At 32.7% G+C, this 21,126-nt stretch overlaps 1 protein-coding gene across 1 annotated transcript; it reads left to right on the forward strand.

Moving 5' to 3' along the window:
- Positions 1 to 1,806: 1,806 nt before the first annotated feature.
- LOC106055615 (transmembrane 9 superfamily member 3-like) lies at positions 1,807 to 20,935 on the forward strand. Its single transcript, XM_013211941.2, has 14 exons — positions 1,807 to 2,022; positions 4,840 to 5,035; positions 5,160 to 5,282; positions 6,213 to 6,373; positions 7,209 to 7,286; positions 7,752 to 7,883; positions 7,971 to 8,137; positions 8,786 to 8,880; positions 9,159 to 9,289; positions 9,480 to 9,619; positions 16,197 to 16,412; positions 16,660 to 16,743; positions 18,284 to 18,360; positions 18,682 to 20,935. The coding sequence occupies exons 1-14, from the start codon at positions 1,945 to 1,947 to the stop codon at positions 18,747 to 18,749; spliced, it is 1,746 nt and encodes a 581-aa protein (XP_013067395.2). The 5' UTR covers positions 1,807 to 1,944; the 3' UTR covers positions 18,750 to 20,935.
- The last annotated feature ends 191 nt before the right edge of the window (positions 20,936 to 21,126 follow it).

The raw sequence follows: 21,126 nt of genomic DNA on the forward strand, positions 1-21,126 counted from the left end.
CTTATCTTTTCAAGGAACAAATCGGTTTTATTTGCAATGTATTATGGGCGTAAAAATTCATAGTAGAATATTTTTCAAGTAAAACATTTTTCAAAAGGTCTTTTTTTAATAGGATGAATAATGAGCTGTAAGGTCAGAAGAATGCGTTTCTGCAGTGAAGAATGCAAGAAAACGCTTTTGGCGTAGGGGCTTCGCCTCGAACCCCACTGGGGAAGCTTACAGCGCTCTCCCAGACCCCCAAGTTTGCATGAGAAAGGCCTCAACATGACTGTTTTTTTTTCGCAGAAAGTTGAGAAACACTGCTTTTTTTTAGGGTATGTTTATATATATATATATATATATATATATATATATATATATATATATATATATATATATATATATATATATATATATATATATATATATATATATATATGCTGTATTACGCACGTTTATGTATAGGGTTAGGGTTTACTGGGCGCTAGGGTTAGGGTTTGGAAAAAAATCGCCCCCCCCCCCACTCCAAAGTTCTGGATCCGCTAGTGTAAGGGATTACAACAAATTTTTGTTTCCCCACTTTGAATCTCCATCTTGGCGGTGCCAGGAATTGACTATTCTATGTTCGGTGCATTTGGTGCAACTTAGTTTAAATGAAAGTGTACTGGTTCAGAAATGGATTTCCTCGTTGGTGACACAATCTCTTCACGTGAATCTTGGTATTGTCTCAAGCCTGCTGCTCGGTCGTGTTTTGCCTCTTCTCCATCTTTAAGGATTCTTTAGACGTAGGTCGCCTGAGTTGCTGTTGTGACAACTATGGGATCTTCTTCTTCTTAATTGTCATAAGAGTTAAGTCTAAGACTCTTGTGACACAAGACATATGGAAGTTTGCCTTCATCTGCCTATCTGAACAAACTTCTGTCTGGGAAAGTTCAATGCAGATGTAAATTATTGCAACCCGATGCACTGGCGGATCCAGGCGATCGCCCCCCCCCCACTCGGCCGACCCCCCCCCCCCCGCGTCTAAAAATGGCGTCATTTCACTACTTAAAATGGGAGCAACATAGTAGTTACCATTACCAAAAACTTATTTTCTTGTCTCTTTTTGGTAAATATTCCAATCGATCCTCCAATCTCTAGGCGTAGTTTAACTAATCTTTTATACGCGGCTCAAACCAAAAAGGCCTTCATATTTGTTTTATAATACCGCTGTATATGTTTTTGTTATTTTGGAGTCAGACAGACTTTCTTTACAAAACAAATATGTTGGCTTATTATCATGTTCCACAAAAAAGATCCATTCACTTTTCATGGTAGATTCGATATTAAGAGTTCCATTCATAAACTTATACACGCACACTCGTTAAAGGTCATGGTACCAATCCTTCAGAGAAAAACTGAGGGCCCTAACGAAGGCAAAGATACATTGTCAGCTTTTTGAAGTGGGGAGGGTTTTCTAATTTTTGTGCCGACGTTTCGGCGGGCCGGATAGAACCACGTTGCGGGCCGGTTCTGGCCCCCCGTCCGTACTTTGGGCATCACTGCTCTATAGGCTACCTAGATCTATTATTAAATCTACCTTTAAAAAGAAAGAAATACGGTACAAAATCATATTTGGTTTTTTTTATATTTTTTATGCTAATTTTTCTTAGTAGATTATATTATTATATCTGTATAGATCTAGATTAAGATCTCTGCTACTCTAGACCGAGCAAATTATAAACTCTTGACTTTATACTAGATCTATAGTCTAGCTAGATCCAGAAGATCTAAAGTGCCTACAGTAGACGACATTCTACGTTGGATCTTTTCTAACTTCTTTTCTGCAGTAATAACGCCCTCTACAGGATTTTCTACGTGGCCAATGGATTCGGCCATATCTGTGATAAGATTCTTTAGGAGACTAAGATTACATCGGTTTTATCCATTTTATCTATAACTCATCCAGGCTTAAAACAATTAAATATGAAGAATATTCTCTTTTTATGGACATTTTTAGTTATTGTAACGTGGATCGCTCGTTGTGATGAACATGATCACACAGTAAGTTGGGTTGGTTACTAGGGAGATAATTTTTGATACTGTGACTGTGTAGTGTTACTGTTGTACTCATAATTAGATCTAGATTTAGACAATCTAGTAGATCTAGATCTAAGTACTAAGTTAACTAAGTAGCCAACAATTGCTTACATGTAGGTTAGATCTAGAATCTAGTCACTAGTCTTATAAGTCTTATTTGTCTAGATCTAATGAGTAATCATGTAATGATTTGTAATGGCAGTGGACACTTGTCAGTCTGGTCTTTGTTTTGTTGCTTTTCTTAGTTTGTTTATTTATAAATATTTTGGTTTAAAATTATTATTATTAAATTATAATCATAGAATAGATCTAGAGTCTAGTTATCTAGATTCTAGGAATCTATTTTAGACTTAACTATAATATATCTAATTCTAATAGATATTGACTCTAGAATCTAGAAAAATGATATAGATCTAGATGTAGATCTAGTTAACTTATAGTGTAGATCTAGAATCTAGCTTCTACTATTAATTCTAGATCTAGTGACTAGATCTAGTCTAGATTCTAAGTCTAAATCTAGAGTTCTAGACTGTCTAGAGTCTCTAGAGAGCTTTTGCTTTTCTAGAGTTTAGACTGTTACTCTTTTTAGATTTTGTCTGCACTACAACACTCAACTCTACTCAACTGTAATAACTGTAAAAGTGAACTTTATCAAAATCAAAGTTTATCTAATCTAGTAGAGATCTAGATTTCTAGATCTGTATTGAGACTCAAATAGTCTAGTACCCTCTAGCTAGAGTCTAGCTGCTAGACTCTAGACTTAATAGATTCTAGTAGGTAAAATGACCAGATATTTGGGTAACAAAAGCAGGACACATGTAGATGTTCACATTGTACACACACACACAATTTACACACAATGTATGTCTACACACACAATAATTTAAATAATTGCAGCCTTTCTGAAACACTTTTCCAAGATTGATTATATTTCTATGTGGTCCATCTGTCTAGCCTGTCTAAAAGGCCACTTCTCTCTCTGAAAAACTCGGCAAAATTTTTATAAAAGTTTACGATTGTTGCTGCTACAATTCAGCACGACACAGGTTTTCAAAGAAGCTTTTGATTATCTAATGGTGGGACACTTCTTTTGTGAAAAGAATTATGATTTCAATTTTTAAGCAAGATATAATTTAAATAGTTTCTCCACTGAAGGCTTCAGAAGTAACCACTTCTTCTTTCCATAGCTCTGATTCGCTCTATTCTAAATCAACAAATTTGCTTTTTTTTTTCTTTTAAAGATTTCCAGCAAAGGGTGGCACAAAAAACTATATCGTCAGGGGAAACAATTTCATTTTGTTGTGGGCTCAAAGCATCCATGAACGCTCTTAAAAACTGGGCATTACTCACCTGCTTTTTTACTTTATTCATTATATAGGGGCCCCTGTTTAGTAACAATTGCTTCATATTTGATTGAAAACGGTTATTATGGAAAACTGTAAGGTACATGAAACCGGCTGCGAATTAAATTACTTATAAAGTATTTAAATGTTGAAGAAGTACCTTAATGGAGGCATACTAGATTAAGAAAGATTATAAAATAAAAGCATGACATTGACTTTTTAAAAAATAAAAACAGGGCATTTGCTGCCCCGCCCAGACATTTTATGAAAAGCATGACATATGCTCCAAAGCGGTACTGTCACTCCTTAGATGAGATGTCTAGTCACCTTATACTAGGTCTAGGCTCAAGTCTACCCTAATAACCTAAGTGTAAGTGTAAGTATGTATTTAAAATATATATTATATAATATAATATATTTTGATGATAACAAGAGCAGACACAACACACGAAGTTTAAATGAATGACTACACACACATGTTATGACTAAAAATAATTATAATGTATAATACTCCTTTAACTTTAAAGCTATATTATTAACATATTGATATTGTTATGAAATGTTTGTGTTTCTGATATAACCTAGAGTAAAGAGGGGATGGCTAGGTTGTGTGGACTGAATAACCCCAAGAAGGTCTGTAGTACTAGATGTTAATAGGGGTGTGAAATTTGAAAAGGAGGTGAGCAAGCAAGAGAGAGTGACAGAAAGATGTATGTCATATTTTTTAGAGGAAGTCATTACCTTGTTTTAAAATTATTCTTTTGTTTATATATCTTTTTATATCTACTGGGTAAATTTAGAGAATAGAAGTAGAATTAGTTTATATCTAAATATATTAAGATTAAGACATGATTATATTGCATATAATTAAAAAGTGCATGCATGACAGAAATCACATGTAAAAAAAAGTATCAATATGAGATTCTTGATAGATAATAGTATCTAGATCTAGAACTTATATAGATAGCATAGAAGTCTAGGTTTCTAGATGTATTATATCTTTTTAATAGTAATGGTGATTGGAAAATGTGTTGGCCACATGATGTTATTATTATTGTAGGTCACAGAATAGAATATAATATATCTTCCTTTTAGACTAAACATATCTGAAATTTATGATGTACTTGTATTGTACATCATTTGTTGGGCTATAAAAAGTAGGCATGTTGACATTAATGGGAGCATTTTGTCAATATTTTTTAACCAGTCAATGTAATGCTATTGGTACTTGGTAGCATGCCATTTTTTTAAGGATACACATATTCACTTAAAATAAAAGTTGATCTTCTGCATTGAAACATTCTACATTCACTTTTTTTCCATGAATATTTTGATTACAAGTTTTATTGACTATTTTGTTCTACAGCACATTTGAAATCATTCACTTTGTTAAAGTTTGATCTCAGTTCTGTCAATAACTTGTTCTTTTTCTCTTAAGTACAAAGATGGTGAGGAAGTGGTACTATGGATGAATACTGTGGGTCCATATCACAACAGACAGGAAACCTACAGTTACTATTCCTTACCATTCTGCAGAGGGCAAAAGAAAGACATCAGCCATTATCATGAAACATTAGGGGAGGCCCTGTTAGGAGTGGAGCTGGAGTTCAGTGGGATTGATATAGATTATAAAGGTAACACATACATTGCTCTTTTTGAGACACTAAAAGTGTTTTGAGTTGTCATAGTAATCTAATCTGCTTTATCTCACATTGCTTTAAGTTGTGTATAATAATCCTATATTATTCTATTTTGTAGGAGACTTCAGCCACACAGAGTATTGTTCTGTGGAGATCACTGAAGAGCAGTATCAGACCTTTGTTTATGCTGTACAAAATCATTATTGGTATCAAATGTACATTGATGACCTGCCAATATGGGGTTGGTAGATTTTTAAAAATCTATGTGTTTGTTCTATTTTTTTCTTTTGGGAACAGAAATATTATAAATAGAAATTATGAATAGAAAATAAGTGATAAAAGAACATGTGTGTACTCTTACAACATTCATATTGTAAAAATAGCTGCTTTACTTTGGTTTTGAAAGCTTGAATAGCAATAATTATTAGTTTTTCTTCTTTACATATTATGTACCTGTATTCAATTTAGCCATAAAAAAATTATCCACAAAGTGGTCTGTCATTTTCATTTGACAACTTAAATATTACTAGTTGTCACAGATTACATTATAGAATTGTGTGTACATTTCACATTTGAAAGAAATATAAGCCCTCGACATTTACCCCTCAAATTTAGACACTTGACAGCACGTCAGGATTTACCCAAGGGACGTGATTTTGATGTTTGAAATCTATTGGTTAATTTGAAATTAAACAAAGACATTTTTTAAAAGAGTTAGCGCCAGAGAATTGGCGAGAGTAAGAAAGTAACGAGAGTCGATAAAATAATGTCCTTGTAGACAGTCACGTTTCTAGGAGCTCTGTTTGAAAAGCCTTTGTAATATGTTTCATGCTCATTGATTTGTAATTTGTACATAAACTGTACTTACGTTGTATTTAAATAAAGTTCCAGAGTTTTGTTTTATCAAAGGATCGTTAATTGTGATTCTAGATCGTCATTTTTCTTAACTATTGAATTCAAGTAAAATCCCCGGCATAACAACACATCGTACCATCTGCATGTTGTTACACTAGTTTTATTTTACACAGCAGTATTTGGATTATCCCATACAAATGTTAGGTATATGTTTATAATGTACTTCCTGGTAATATCAAAAGAATTGAATAAGAAGACAAACCAAATGCCATACACCTTCAGAAAGCTTTCTGTTTTTTTTTCTTTCTTTAATCAGGAATTGTTGGTGAGGTAGATCAAGGGGGGGAAGATCATTACATATGGACACACAAGAAGTTTGACATTGGATATAATGGACCTTATATTGTGGATGTCAATCTGACATCTGAAGCAAAAGTGAAGCTACAGCCTGGGATTAAAATTTCATTTACTTATGAGGTAATTTTAAATTAAGTTTAGTTGATTTTATATTCAATTATTTTACTTTGAACTAGAATACATTTTGAAGAGTTTGTGGAATTACTAAAACGTAAAAGACTTTTTTTGTTTTCATCTTTGTTAGTCATTTTTTTCATTACTGAGATCTTTACAAAAAGCATCTTTGTATGAAGTATAATGCAAATCAAACTGACTCACAATTAGACGATCTAAAATTTCCTGAGTGCCTGCCTAGTGCAAATGAAATGGGTTAGGGGTATGTCCACTATTAGTTATTTTTTCTTGCCATGAAGGGTTTCAGTGGCTCCACTAAATTTATTATCAAAATAGTCTCTTCTGATTTTAACATGATTAACATAAGGTGACCTGGGCCTTTTACTCTTTTACAATTACTTACTAATAATTTAGCTTTGATCAAAATCTTCAGATTTCTATCTCTATATTTGGTTAAAAAAAAAATTGGGAGCTTTGGTAGATCATGTGTGGTAGAATATTTGGACAAATCAATAACTGAGATCTAAACTGTATGACAGGGGGGGGGGGGGGTCTGCATAAATAGCACAATCTATATGACATTTGCAGTCCACACTAAAAAGTTTTTTTACAAGTTCTAAATTTATACCACAACTTGACACTTTAACTTCAATGGGCTTTAGAGCCATCTAGCAGAGTTGTAATTAAAATTTGTCCATGGAAGGTTACCAACAATCAGGTGATCTGAAAATGTACATTATATTTAACATTTAATTTGTTCAAAATTTTTCATGAAATAATAAATGTAAGATTTTAATATTTTTCTCAGTGTTTTATAAAAGTGAAAATTATTTAACTTCAGGTGAAATGGCAACCATCCACTGTGAAATTTGAGGACAGATTTGATAAATACCTGGATCCCAACTTCTTTCAACATAGGGTAAATTTTCCAAGATAATTCTTTAAAATTAGTTTTTGAATGGCTACAGAATTCTTTTTGCCATGACAGTCTTGTCAGAAATGGACAGCATATTTCAAACAAGTTTTAAATACTTAACATAGAACATTTAAATGCTGATGTCTGGCTGCAGAATGATCAAGTGATTTTTTAATTTCCAATTTGTATGGGGGGGGGGGGGAGATGTTAGGGGTGAAATATTAGTAATTGATCTGGGTTTTAGTGATTTGAGGAAATGTCTACCAAGCACAAGATATTTGATTAATGTTATAGACAATAAAGGGAGCTGATCATAATGCTGACTTTAAGACACCCTTGTTAATTTTCAAATGTTTACCCCAGTAATAGTTGGAACTTTTTACAGAATGCTTTGTGCACATTTAGAAAAACTATATTTACTTAGTAGATAATAAACAGAAACAATGCTGAGCTACATTTTTATTTCAGATTCATTGGTTCAGTATTTTCAACTCATTTATGATGGTTATTTTCCTTGTTGGCCTTGTTAGTATGATCTTAATGCGTACATTACGTAAAGATTATGCTCGTTACAGCAAAGAAGAAGACTTGGATGATATGGTAAGCCTTTCATTCTTTTCTTTTTATAAACTTAAGTTTGTATTTTTGTTTGTTTGTCATATGTGGCTACCTTTATTTTTCAACCAGGAAAAAGATCTTGGAGATGAATATGGGTGGAAGCAAGTCCATGGGGATGTGTTTCGACCAGCTTCTCATTCCCTTTTGTTCTCAGCACTTATAGGAACAGGTTATCACATTGCTGTGGTTACACTTTGTGTCATTCTGTTTACTATAATTGGAGAACTCTACACAGAGTAAGTCCTCCATGTTGTTTTCTATCAACTCACTCATTCTGTCTGGTTGGAATTTTGTACACATCAAGCTGAAACTTTGAACAATTTTTTATAAGTACTTGAAAGGTTCAGGTGCTAATGTGTCTACCTTCCATTGTAGAGCCTTGAGACCTTAAAGTTCGAATTAGCATTTAAAAAAAAAGCTTTTTAAAAGCAGCACTGAAACCTTTGCCTAGATACCCCCATTCCCCAAGATAGTCCACTAAAGTGATTGGACTTAAGTGCACTGAGCATGCTATAAGCATGAAAAAACAAAAACAATTGATAAAAATATATACAATCACACAGATTTATCATTGTTAGTCTAAATCTGTAAAAAAAAAATGTATTGATTCAAAATAATTTATGTGATTTCACTTAATAAGTTTTTTTTTTTTCTATTTTATTTGCTTATTTTCAGCTCACATCCGTTAAAAAGAACAGAAAAATAATTGATAGTTTTGTACTGGTATATTTAAACATTATTAGCTCAGATTTTTATTTTGTACAAAGTTTTACTTTGTAGAGATTTACAACTCTGAAATGTTTTAGCAATAAGCACTTGAAATATATTTTTAAAAAATGTAAACTAATTCTGAAATTCTTAGATTTCTTAAATATCTGTTACAGACGTGGGTCATTATTGAGTACAGCCATTTTTGTGTATGCTGCTACTTCCCCAGTCAATGGATATTTTGGTGGCAGCTTGTATGCCAGGATGGGAGGTAATTTCAGTAAAAAAAAAACTATTGAAGATTAGTAACTAATCAAATTTAAAATGTAAATTTAAAGTGTTAGGATGTAACGTGCAGTCATGATGAATATAATTTCAACTTTGATATGCTGAACCTTCTCATTATAGGAATGCTTTTTATTTGTGAAAAAGCAATACATTTGATCTTTTAATTGTAATGTGTTTTTACTTATATCCAATATAACTGACATGTGTATTGAATAAAATCGATAAATAAATGTAAATTATTATGTTTTCACTGTTTTTCAGGTAAGCTATGGATCAAACAAATGGTGGTCAGTGCTTTCATGATGCCAGCAGCAGTCTGTGGGACAGCTTTCTTTATCAATTTTATTGCCATCTACTATCACGCTTCACGAGCCATTCCATTTGTAACCATGGTACAGTTTTTAATGGTTCCTTGGGCTAATTACAATTATGTCTTGATTATTTATTTTTCAAGATTTGATGCTCCTAAAAAAGCATATGTATCATAATGATCTAGGTTATTCTTAATTAGTGAAGTATTATCTATGAGAAACATCTATTTTGCTAGGAAAATGTAGTTCAAACTGCTCTACTACATTTCAGGTTGCAGTTACTTGCATCTGCATCTTTGTGATTCTACCCCTGACTCTGGTTGGTACAGTGTTGGGTAGAAACTTGTCTGGACAGCCTGATTACCCTTGTCGTATTAATGCTGTGCCAAGACCAATTCCTGAGAAGAAATGGTAGGCAATGGTAGCTTATTGTCTTGACTGTTCTTATTCTGAGGTTTTTGAAATTTCTTTATATGAGAGATTTATTCTGTACATCAATATATTTGGATGGTACGTGACGTTTTGGCGCAAGGGACGTTTTGCAGAGTTACCTACTAGTACGCATCTTGCGTATTTTGTACACAAATTGACACGAAAATACATGAGTACGGTTTGTCATCTGAAAATATGCATTTCCCCCTCTGAAGCAAAAAGAAAATTATTACAGAAAAATTCTTGCTAATTATAATCAGTGCGTCAATGCCTGGAAATGGACTATTCTTATTAGATCTACCACCAGACAGATCTGGTATCACTTTATTTTTCGTGCACGCTGTCGCGCGAACACATTTAAATTTTACTACATCTAGATCTTACTGATATAAAAAAGCGGAGTTCTTTTCAGTGTGTCAAGTTTACATGAAGTCTTCAACCTGATTGGGAATGAATTCATCAATTAGTTCTAATTCATCTAGACCGGATCTCTAGAACTAAAGATATCTTACAATGCCATGCACCTAGATGATAGGGCCTATATGACCTAGATCTATAATAGAATTTTCTTAAATCTAGATTTAGAATTAAATTATTCTAAACTTATATATCTAGATCTAATTCTAGTCTAGATCTATATCCAGATGTGACCAGGTGTGTACTAGACTTAGTTATAAAACTAATCTAGATCACAGTAGGCCTACATCTAATTATTGATTTAGACTACTGAATAGGTCTAGATAGTAGCTCAAGGCTCTAGATATCTGTAACAAGATCTAGATCTACTCAAAAGCTGCAATTTATGTCTTGTTATCAAGAAATTTATGGATCTCCTTTCTTATCCTTTATGGAATCTAAATAAAAAGTAAATAAAAAAAATTGCTGTTCTAACTTTGTGAAGGTCTAGATCTAGTATTTCACATTTACGATAGAGCCTACAATTCTGTGGGATTGTTAAAATATCTTTATATAGCCCTATTATCTATACACATTAAAAACCAATCAACTGTTAATGAAGCTGCCTACAGCTGCTTGGATTTTTTATTTTTTTGTAAACCATCAAACGCAGGAGAGTTCTTTGAGATGAAAGTGAGAAGGGCAGAGGTTTTAATAGAAGAAATAATGGTTGAGCTTAATCTCTCTCTTAGCTTGATAAAGGGAATAAAAGTGATGTTCCCTGACTTGCAGAACGTATCTTCAGTGGCAGATCTAAAGCTACTGTTATAGTCACTAGCGACTAGCTAGGTTCCATTACTTATGAAGGCCCAAATTCAAAGAATGAAATAGGGTCATTCAAGGATGAGTGTGTTTGCAAAAGAAAAGCTTTATAAAACAACTTAAAGCATCAAAATCCAGAATAAATAGCTTTATCTTACAACAGCTATTCAACAGTCTCAATAGCCCCATTTTATATTTGAAACAAGTTCTATGACCTTTAGGATTATCTGCCTGAGAAAAATCTTTTAAATGTAAAATGTTTGTTATTAGTGATTGTGGAGGATGCCAAAGTTTTCATCACTAACTCTGCCAAGAATGATCTGAAAGAAGAAAATCTGAATTCTTTCTAAATATGATAAAATATTTCCAGTGTCTGGATACCTTGTAAAGAAATTGCCTATAAACAAAACTACCTTTATAAAATTAGATGTCACTGATCCAGCAAAGCAAACCATTACATCTGGTTTAAGTGTAATTTCACTTGTACCAAAAGTGAATTTTCTGTTGCCGCTATAATGGAATGTGAAATACACTAAAGGTATTATGATCATAAAATCATTGCCAAGTGACAAGAAAGACATCATTCTAACATATTCTAGAAAAGTCCATGACAAAGACTAAAAGTGTAAATATTTTGACAAATGTACAAAATGTCTACTACCACAGCAGCCTGTGAAATAGACTCCAATATTGAACCTCTAAAATTAAGGTGCAACAGTGCAGCATTAGAAGCTTTTGAGAGATACAGAAGGTTGGAGGACAACCATCCAAATAAACTACTAACACAGAGAAATAAGAAAAACAAGCGAAAAAAGCAAAGAACTCTGATTCAACTTACTGACAAACTAGCCCTAAAACACTATCTACCCGATAACAGAAAAAATTACCAGATTCTCAAACATAACGCCTGGACTACAAACAACCAACCATTCAAACACATTTAATAAATAATACTCTTAACAAAAGAATCAAATCCACTGGAGCTCAAAGTAGGCACGCTCATAACAATTGAAAGCTATCCAAAACAGCCATCATATATACCTGAGGATCAGCCTTCAAAGCCACCATCAATGCTGGTCTTGGTGCCTTCCTGGTCTTCCCCCAAAAAAACACTTTGAAATAAGTGCACCCTGTGGCGACTACTGCTCAAACTTCCGAGCCGAAATTGAGGCAATTACCATAGCATTGCAGACAGTCGAAAACAAATTATATGAAGGGAAACAATCACCATCAGATATTGTTGTCTTTACAGACTCCCAATCCACTCTTCAAGCACTTAACAGCAGCACCTCAAAAAGCCCAAGAGAGTTGACAACACTAATAGTGATAATACACCAGATGATGACAAAATTAAACATCACCATCATCACATTACAGTGGATCCCTGGACACATCGGCGTCATGGGAAATTAAAGAGCAGATAAGCTTTCAAAGGCATGATCATCTATGGAACAACCAGATAGACCTGTTAACTACCTCACCCTAAGGTCAATGTTAATCAACAACCACAAAGAGGAGTGTCTCAACCAATGGGCAACAGGAAACACAGGCAGAGCCATGTACTAAGAAATGAACATGCCTAAAAAACTGGACAGTATTAACTTCCTCCCCCGCAAAGAGCAATCTACAATCTTCCAACTAAGGACAGGACACACACCTCTGTTAAATTAGCATCTCAATAAAATAAATCCCACACAACTGCGCACACCCTTATGGAACCGTAAACCATATCCTTTTTGAATGCCCCTTCCTAATCCACCTTAGGCAGACCCTACTACCACTCCAGCCCAACATAACCAACACCCTGTACGCAGTGCTGAACAGCTGAAGAAAACAGCACACTTTTTTTACTTGGCACAGTCTGCAAAAGAGCTGACAGCTCAGCAGCAAAAAGCTGGCTAGAAGAAGAAGAAGAAAGAAGAACAAAATGTCTTATATAACTTTATGCTGTGTTTATTTAGGGTCCCTGGTCATTTCATCATCTGATCATTTTATCTAACAAATAGTAATTGTAAAAATTGTGAAATAAGCAATATTTAATATATTCATTTTTATTTCCATGACAAAAAGTGTAATGCATTAGATAACAATAAAATTAAATGCCATTAAAAACTATAAAAAATGTATTATAATATCCCCCACGTCCAATACAAGCGCTATAGCTCTAAGTACACACCCAGATTTACAATAAGATTTCTCATCAAGAATGTAAAGTGGAAGGGAAACACTATAACATGTCAAAAATCCTACTCATATATTAGATGAAATGAGTGAGGGCTTAAAGTCAAAGCCTTAACAGCACAATTAAACAATGAATAAGAAAACATATTTAATTGGGGATGAAGTGACCAAGGATGAAATGACCGGTCACCAACTTCAGGTTTGCTGCATTTCGTGTATGAATGATGTTTAGTCTTTACTGAGTATATTTCTTTATGTTTAGGAAAATACACATTTGCCCCTCAAAATACACATTTCCAGGTTTAGGAATACGCATTTCCATTTTGGCATGTAGGCATCTCTGGTTTTGGCGCGAGATATAATTTGATAATAATTTAATAAGCATGTATCTTTTATAAGTGTCTTTTTCACTCGACTATAATATTGTATGTATAGTATGAATTCCAACACTGTCCAGTGAATGGTAATGGCATGCTATCCCCTCCCCTTTATTATATGAGTCCTGCTAAGCGCATTGGATGACATTCTTTGATTTCTTTCCAAAAGACATTTAAAAAAAAAAAGAATTGACATTAGTTTAATATCCAAACAAGCTAAGATAATCTTAAAAGATATAGTTTGAGAAATTGGATTAGGGTTAGGGGTGATTTAGGTGACACATCTCCCCTTGACATGAAGTCAAACAAATGAAGACAAAACCAGCACCAAGCACTAGTTGTTGGCGTCATGCGTCTGGCGATCATATCCTTTCACTTCTTGTATATACTCTTTCCTCCACCCCTTCCCTCTCTCATGGGTAAGACAATAATCTGTTTCTAGCACTCATCTTGACATCATTTCATTTTGTTGTTTTTGTTTGTAAATTAGTGTCATACCTTCAACAAAAAATTTTGAAAATAAAAATGTACCTCTTAATAAACAGACATACACAAGCTAAAATGTTTATGAAATAAAATGATGTGAAACACAAACACACATGTAGTAAATGATAAGTCACATTAATATATGGACTTGTTATAGTTCACATGACATAAGTTTTGTTAGCGGATTTAAAATAATTACTCAAATAACTTATATATATAATGTATAAAAACTACTAATGTTTTTCGCTAAAAAATGTGTTTAAAATATATCATAAACAGATTTGTTCACTATTATATGAAGATAAACAAAGTATACATCCCCCCCCCCCACACACACACAAAAAGTCTTAATAACTTTAACTATTTCATGCACCATACTGTGAAGTATGGATGGCATCCTGGTCTTGTGTAATATTAGTGATTTAACAATAATTAACAAACTTAAATACCAAAAATAACGGAAAAAAATATCTTGTTCTGTACATGAAAAATACATCTTAGCACAAACACTCATACAAAACATAGATATGTATCATTCTTTTTAAAGAAATAATACAATGAACGTAAATAATGTGACCAAAACATTTCACGCCAAAACGATGGCTGCGCCAAAACTTCCTGCTTCGATATTTGGATAGTTTTAATAGAAATCTTGTTTATTATTAGCAGTAAAATTATTTTTTGTTGTGGTAGATGTACAGTTTACATCAGAATTTCTCAAAAATTTTCTACAATAGAACAATTTTTAAATTCAGAAAATTGAACTGAAACCTCGCTTTGTTTTTAACTTCAGTTAAATAATAGAAAAGAGTCTTTTTCTTTATTATTCTTTAAGCATAAATATAAAAAAAATAGAAACAAATAAATACAATAAAATATTTTTAAAAAGTGAATTATATGACTTAATGACTTTCATACTTTTGGGTTCTTGAATTACCAATCCTACTCACATTAGGCTGACTATTTCAAAGTTAAATTCTAATATCTGTGGCATGAAGCCTGTTTCTGCACTTTGACTTCATCGCAGCATCTGGCTCCACACAAATAGCTTGTACAAAATGAAAGGAAAACCACAAAAGCTTGATTTGATAGACTGGGCTACTTAATTAAATGACAAGCTTACCCAGAAATGACTTTGAGGCTGAGATTTCAAAGTCACCAACTAAATTCTTGTATTCATTACATGTTCATAGTCACTTGCACATCAGCTTACTGGTTGAGCCAGCATTGCATATCTACTGCAAAGTCCTAGAAAATTAATGAACTTACTCTCTGTGATTTTAGAAAGCTCTGGAATGTGTTAATTAGTATTAGTAATTGTTGCAGTGCATTGTTTTATTAGCAAGCTGTAAACATGACACTGTCTTTGGCCCATGACTTTATGTCTCTGCAATGGTTTAAGCCTCATCATGAAATGCTATGTGTTCACTCACACAATATGATGCCTATGTTACATGTTCACTTTTAGCCTCTGTCATCATTTTAAGTTTGGCTGACTCTAGTTGTCTCTCTACAAATTTGGTCTTTTCTTTAATGATCAGTATTTGTAGTTTTGAAGTCAATGAACTCTAATAAACACAATGCACCAGAAGCATCTGAATAGTCAAGGAATGTCAATTCCCAATACAAATACATTAATACACTTTTGTGTTGATCTTTTTATAAATGAAACTGAATTAAAAATAAAATATTAGACATTAAAGAGACAACAGTTTTTTGGTTATTTATTTTTCAAATCATATTAGATGTGTCAGTCAATGCAATCTTTATATTTCTGAAAAGTATACCCACAAATCCTGTTTAAACATAGTATTTAATTTATAGTAAATGAAGCAGAGAATAAAAAATGTCAGAATTGCATCAATAAAAATGTCAGAATTGCATCAATGAATTAATGTTTGTTTATAAAATTAAGACATCATGAATGAACTATCACAAAATTGACTACATTGACAATTTACAGTGATTTATTGCAAAATATTATGTGTCAGGAATAAATCCTGCAACCCAGAAAGTTATAAAGAGGAGTGGGTGATGACAAATAATGTGGATATTGATTGAAACAAAAAAAAAAAAAAGAATTCAAAGTCAATCACAATTTAAGCCTAGAAAGATAAAGACCAACAAAATCAATTATTATTGCTATGTTACTTGTAACTAAGAATTACCCCCCACCCACTAGTTTCTTACAACTGTTTACAGGAGACCTGCTGAGTGGCTTTGGTACAGTTTTCTAAAGCAATATTGACAGTATTCAATTTTTTCTTTTAAGTCTTCTGTTTTATTGTTGACAGGTTCATGGAGCCAGCAATCATTACAGTTCTAGGAGGTGTTCTGCCATTTGGATCTATTTTCATTGAAATGTATTTCATCTTTACCTCTTTCTGGGCCTACAAAATTTATTATGTGTACGGCTTCATGTTGCTGGTCTTCCTCATTCTAACTGTTGTCACAGTCTGTGTCACCATTGTGTGTACCTATTTCTTACTCAATGCTGAGGACTACCGCTGGTGAGTCAAGTGAACTTTGTTTAGATTAAATGTTTGACTTTGTTAGAGTTTAGATGAAATGTTGAATGGCATCTCTTACATCGTTGAATTAGTTCAGAGCTTCTTCAAAAAGAAATGTTAGCTGCTAAAAATGAAATTCCTAATTTGATTAATAATGATGCCAATCTCATTGTTTATTTTAGTTGCTAAATTTGCAGTAATGCATTAATGGTAGCTTTCTTTGATTGATTGCTATTGACTTTTCCAGGCAATGGACTAGCTTTATGGCTGCTGCATCAACATCTGGCTATGTGTACATTTATTCATTTTACTATTTCTTTTTTAAGACAAAGTAAGTACAAAGTTGACTTTGTTTTAGATTGAGGTTTTCTTAATTAGACAGTTTATTTAGGAAGTTAAGTGTTGAGTTAGCGAGGTTAATTGTTAAAATTAACCCACGAAGCGTCGTCGGCCGATTATATCGGCCGACATTTCGTTTCTGTGGCGTCCCGGCCGATATAATCGGCCGACTTTAGACTGCTGATTTTCTATTCCAATCCACGTTTTAAAGTGACCATTTTTAAACTTCAGATCTATTAGACATTCTTCTTCCTGTCAGATCCAAAAATAGCCCATTTCCCCATCTGTTTTTGTGTTTACATTCTGATTATTCACCGGCGAATTTTTCTTGCAATGTCCGATGCTAGCCCGGGTCCATGAGATGTTACAAAACATAAAGTTTCAAATACTTTTAGTTGTTCTTTTTTAATATTACAATTAGATTTAGATCTAGGAATAATGAGAATATTTTATATATTAGATCTAGATCTATTCATGAAGAGGCCGATGATTTATGTCCGTACTGTCCGTAGTCATCTAAAGTCTAGAGTCTATATCTAGACTCTAGACTAGAGACCGGACTGGATCTGCACCTAGACCTAGTCAAAATTTAGTGAAATTTAAGACATTTTAAGATAGATTGAAGCATATTAATGATAATATTGACTTCTTTATGCATTAAGTATTCTATTTCTTCAATCTTTAAATGCTTTTAACTTAACTGAACAAAAAAAAACGATTTTTATCTATTTTTTTTTCCTTCACTGTTAGTTGTATTAAAAGGGTAACCAAGTCACTAAAAAAAAATTTTTTTTTCAAATCTAATGGTCCATTTTTAACAAAATTATATCTATTTATAAAGGAAAATAAATGGGCTATCCAATTACATCAAAACGTTTGTTATAGCTCTAAAAATGTTTCTCACAGAGGTCAGCAAACAAGCTTTTTTGTTGATAAAAAAAATCAATCATACTAATTAGGTCAGGGTCAAGGTCAACTGATCAAATTCAGGTGTTCAATATATGATCTATAGTGTTCGCTGTCCAATTACCTTTCAGAATATATATAAAACATGGATATCAACCTTCACTTTATGGCATTTTAAGACCATTTTCTAACATGCATTAAAAATGCTAAAACTCCCAGAACGCCAGGGAAAGTTTCTTAAGACGCTTCGTGGGTTAAAGTACCCCTTTCAGACCTTGTGATCAATAGAGCAGATAAGCTAAAGGTTAACTGTTTCAATGGCTGATGGTTAATTGGGAGAAGGGTCATGTGGCCAGTGCAACAACCAACCGTCTTTTACCTTCCTCAAATTTTGACAAGAGTTGGGTGGTCTTAGTGGTTTATCAGTGTTAAAAATCCAGAAATCCCAAATCCCACTAAAGGGCTTTACCACTCAGCCACCATGTCAATATTAAATCTGATGAAACCTGCAAGGCAAACTATGAATACAATCTCAATTCTTGTTCTGTTAGATACTGTCTTTATGAATACTTAATACAGAAACATTATAGTAAAGCATGTTTTCTTGTATCTTTTTTTTTTTCTAGAATGTATGGGTTATTCCAGACAAGCTTCTATTTTGGCTACATGGCTCTTTTTAGTTTAGCCCTAGGAGTAATGTGTGGTAAGTTGTGGTCATTGCATTACTTGAGACTAACCTTTTATAAAATAGCAATTTCAATGTCAAAAGTATGTTTCATTGTGCATGAATTATTTTTTCTTTTAAATATAAATTTATTTAATGTAACAATATGGAAGCTGGCAAAATTTGCATTGATATATAATTGTTGATATTTGAATGGGGGTAGGGGTAACTGGTAAAAGTAACATTCATATAGTAATTTGAAATCATCATTGCTGTAATTACATTGCTCTGTGTACAATATTAGTATCCTTATGATGGTTAACATTAAGCAGTTACCTTATAAATTTTTTTTTTTTACAGGAACATTTGGCTACCTGGGAACCAGTATATTTGTTCGTAAAATCTATTCCACTGTGAAAATCGACTAACTGGTTGTTTCAGGACAGTGTACATTAGTGTGCATTTGTACTTCTCTACAATGTTTGTAGTTCTAATTAACTCCACCTCTAAAATTGTAGTGGTAGCTTACCATTGTTATTTGATGTAGACAAAACCTAGACAATTTCTGCTGCACAAAACTTTGTGCCTTTCTACCATTGCTCTCTCTCTAGTGTACAGATTGTTCAAATAGAGGAAAAAGTTTTGGTTTTGAAGGGATTTTTTGGAAGTAGGTGGCATTAAAATCACATTAGATTATAAATTTATATGTGCTGAGCTGTATTCTCTGAAATAGTTATACTTAAAAAATGGTCTAGATATAAAAGCCACCCACTTCTAAAAAAAATGTTTTTTTTTCTTCTAAATTCTTTTTATTGCCTCTTATCAGTGATGTATTTATTTTTAACAAGGAAATAATTTATGATTCAAACTTGTCAATTTTTACTAATGATACAGAAGAGAAAATTTATAATGCAAGTACTAACTGTTTTCTTTCTTGTATTCATATTACTATGGGACATCTTAAGATGATATCTGTGGTGAAACTGTGTGAGTGGTTTTGGTGAGACTATCATCATTGGGCTTCTAGATGTACATATCTTCCTGCATAGAACTGGCTCACAGCTCAGTTTGGTAGTGCATTGTTTCTGTAATATTTGATTCTGAAGGAGTACAAGTGGAAAGTTTTCTATTACCTGTTGTAATATCTTTGTGATGTGTATACATGTTGAAAGTTGGAGGGATACTAGTTAACTGACTGATCAATTCAATACTTATTGTTGACCATATTTGATGCTTTATTTTCTATAGTAACTTGAATTTGGCAGTCTTAATAAAGTTTCTATTGGGAAATAACATGTATGTTTTTTTTTGTGTGTATTTCTACATATGTAGACCATTGTTATGTTGTGATGCTTTTAAAACTTTAAGTTACATGATGCACCTCAATTGATTGTAGTCTTAGGTTTTTTCTAAAAATCTTTGGTTAAAAATAATCATGTTTAGTACAATGAATCAACTAGAGTTCTTTACCCCATACAGCTGCAGGTTTAGTGTGAGCTTGTTGTATGGTCTTTGAAACAAATCATAAACATGCCAGCATCTGTTATTATATTTAACATCATAGTCCATGAAATATTTTTAGTGATGTATAAACCTGCTAATTTTAATTGAAGTTTTAGCATGTCATTTCAATCGTTTCAGGTTAATGTTTTTTTTTCACCTATGGTGATAATGTGTATCTAAATAAATTTTAAGTGTTTTTTTTTTTTTTTTTAATTTTGACACCAAAACTGTACATTACACTGCCATATGCCTTTTTTTTTCTTTGCAGATTAACATAAGCTTCATCATTTTATTTAAGGGGGTCTTTTGTATATAAAATGTAGGATTAGATTGTTTACTACATAGTCTTCTTAATCTCTAATGTTTTCAATTGAACAATTGAATGATTCTAGTTTGGATAAGTTTACTGTGCTCAAGATCTCTTGAGCTATTGTTTATGAATGAGTTGAGAGAGTCATCCGTTTTATTTGACACAACCTGGGCTTTATTTTTGTTTTATTTGGTTTAAGTTCGGTTCACCAACAAAATCGCTTCATTCCAGTCCTTTCTCATGTTCATTGGATGACTCCATATGTGATGATTGAACTGAAAACTAGTTCTGTAAATATGTCTTTGGATTGTTTACTTTATTTTGCAAAGTAACTTTTTTTTTATGAGGTGAATGAAAAAAAAAAAAAAAAAGGTTCCAGTCAGTGGTACATTTTGAGTGCATGATTTATGTTCCTAATTGTGATGCTGTTTTCAAGCTGAATGCAAATGTTTATACACTTTGTTTTACACAAGTCTGTATTTTGTTTCAGCCTATTTTTTGTATGGCAGACAGAACACATACACACAAGTTAAACTGTAGAACCATTTTGAATTGAATGCTTTGAACACATTATACTTACAAATCAAGAAATGTTGGCACCATTATAAACCATTGTTAATATGACATTTGTGTGCCCAAAGTGGTATCACCATTAGCTAATTAATGGTAGGCCTACATCATGTGATTCATGTATTAAGAGACATATACAACTGTAGAAACATTTCATCTAAGGCCAATAACTGGTTTTATCCTGAATTCAGTTCTATTTTTTTGTTGAATAAAATATTTATTAAACTTCAATGTTTAATGTTTTTCTTATTATTGTATATTTTGTTTTCTAATTCCTTTAGTTCTCTGATAAACAATTTCTGTGGAATAATAATAAAACTACTAGGTATAGGCAGTGCATTTCACTGATGTGCATTTCACTGATGCCTTAATTAGAAACATAGTCAGCATTTTTAATAACATTGGTGCAAAAATTATTGAAG

This window comes from Biomphalaria glabrata, chromosome 2, assembly GCF_947242115.1.
Source record: "Biomphalaria glabrata chromosome 2, xgBioGlab47.1, whole genome shotgun sequence".
NCBI lineage: Eukaryota > Metazoa > Mollusca > Gastropoda > Planorbidae > Biomphalaria > Biomphalaria glabrata.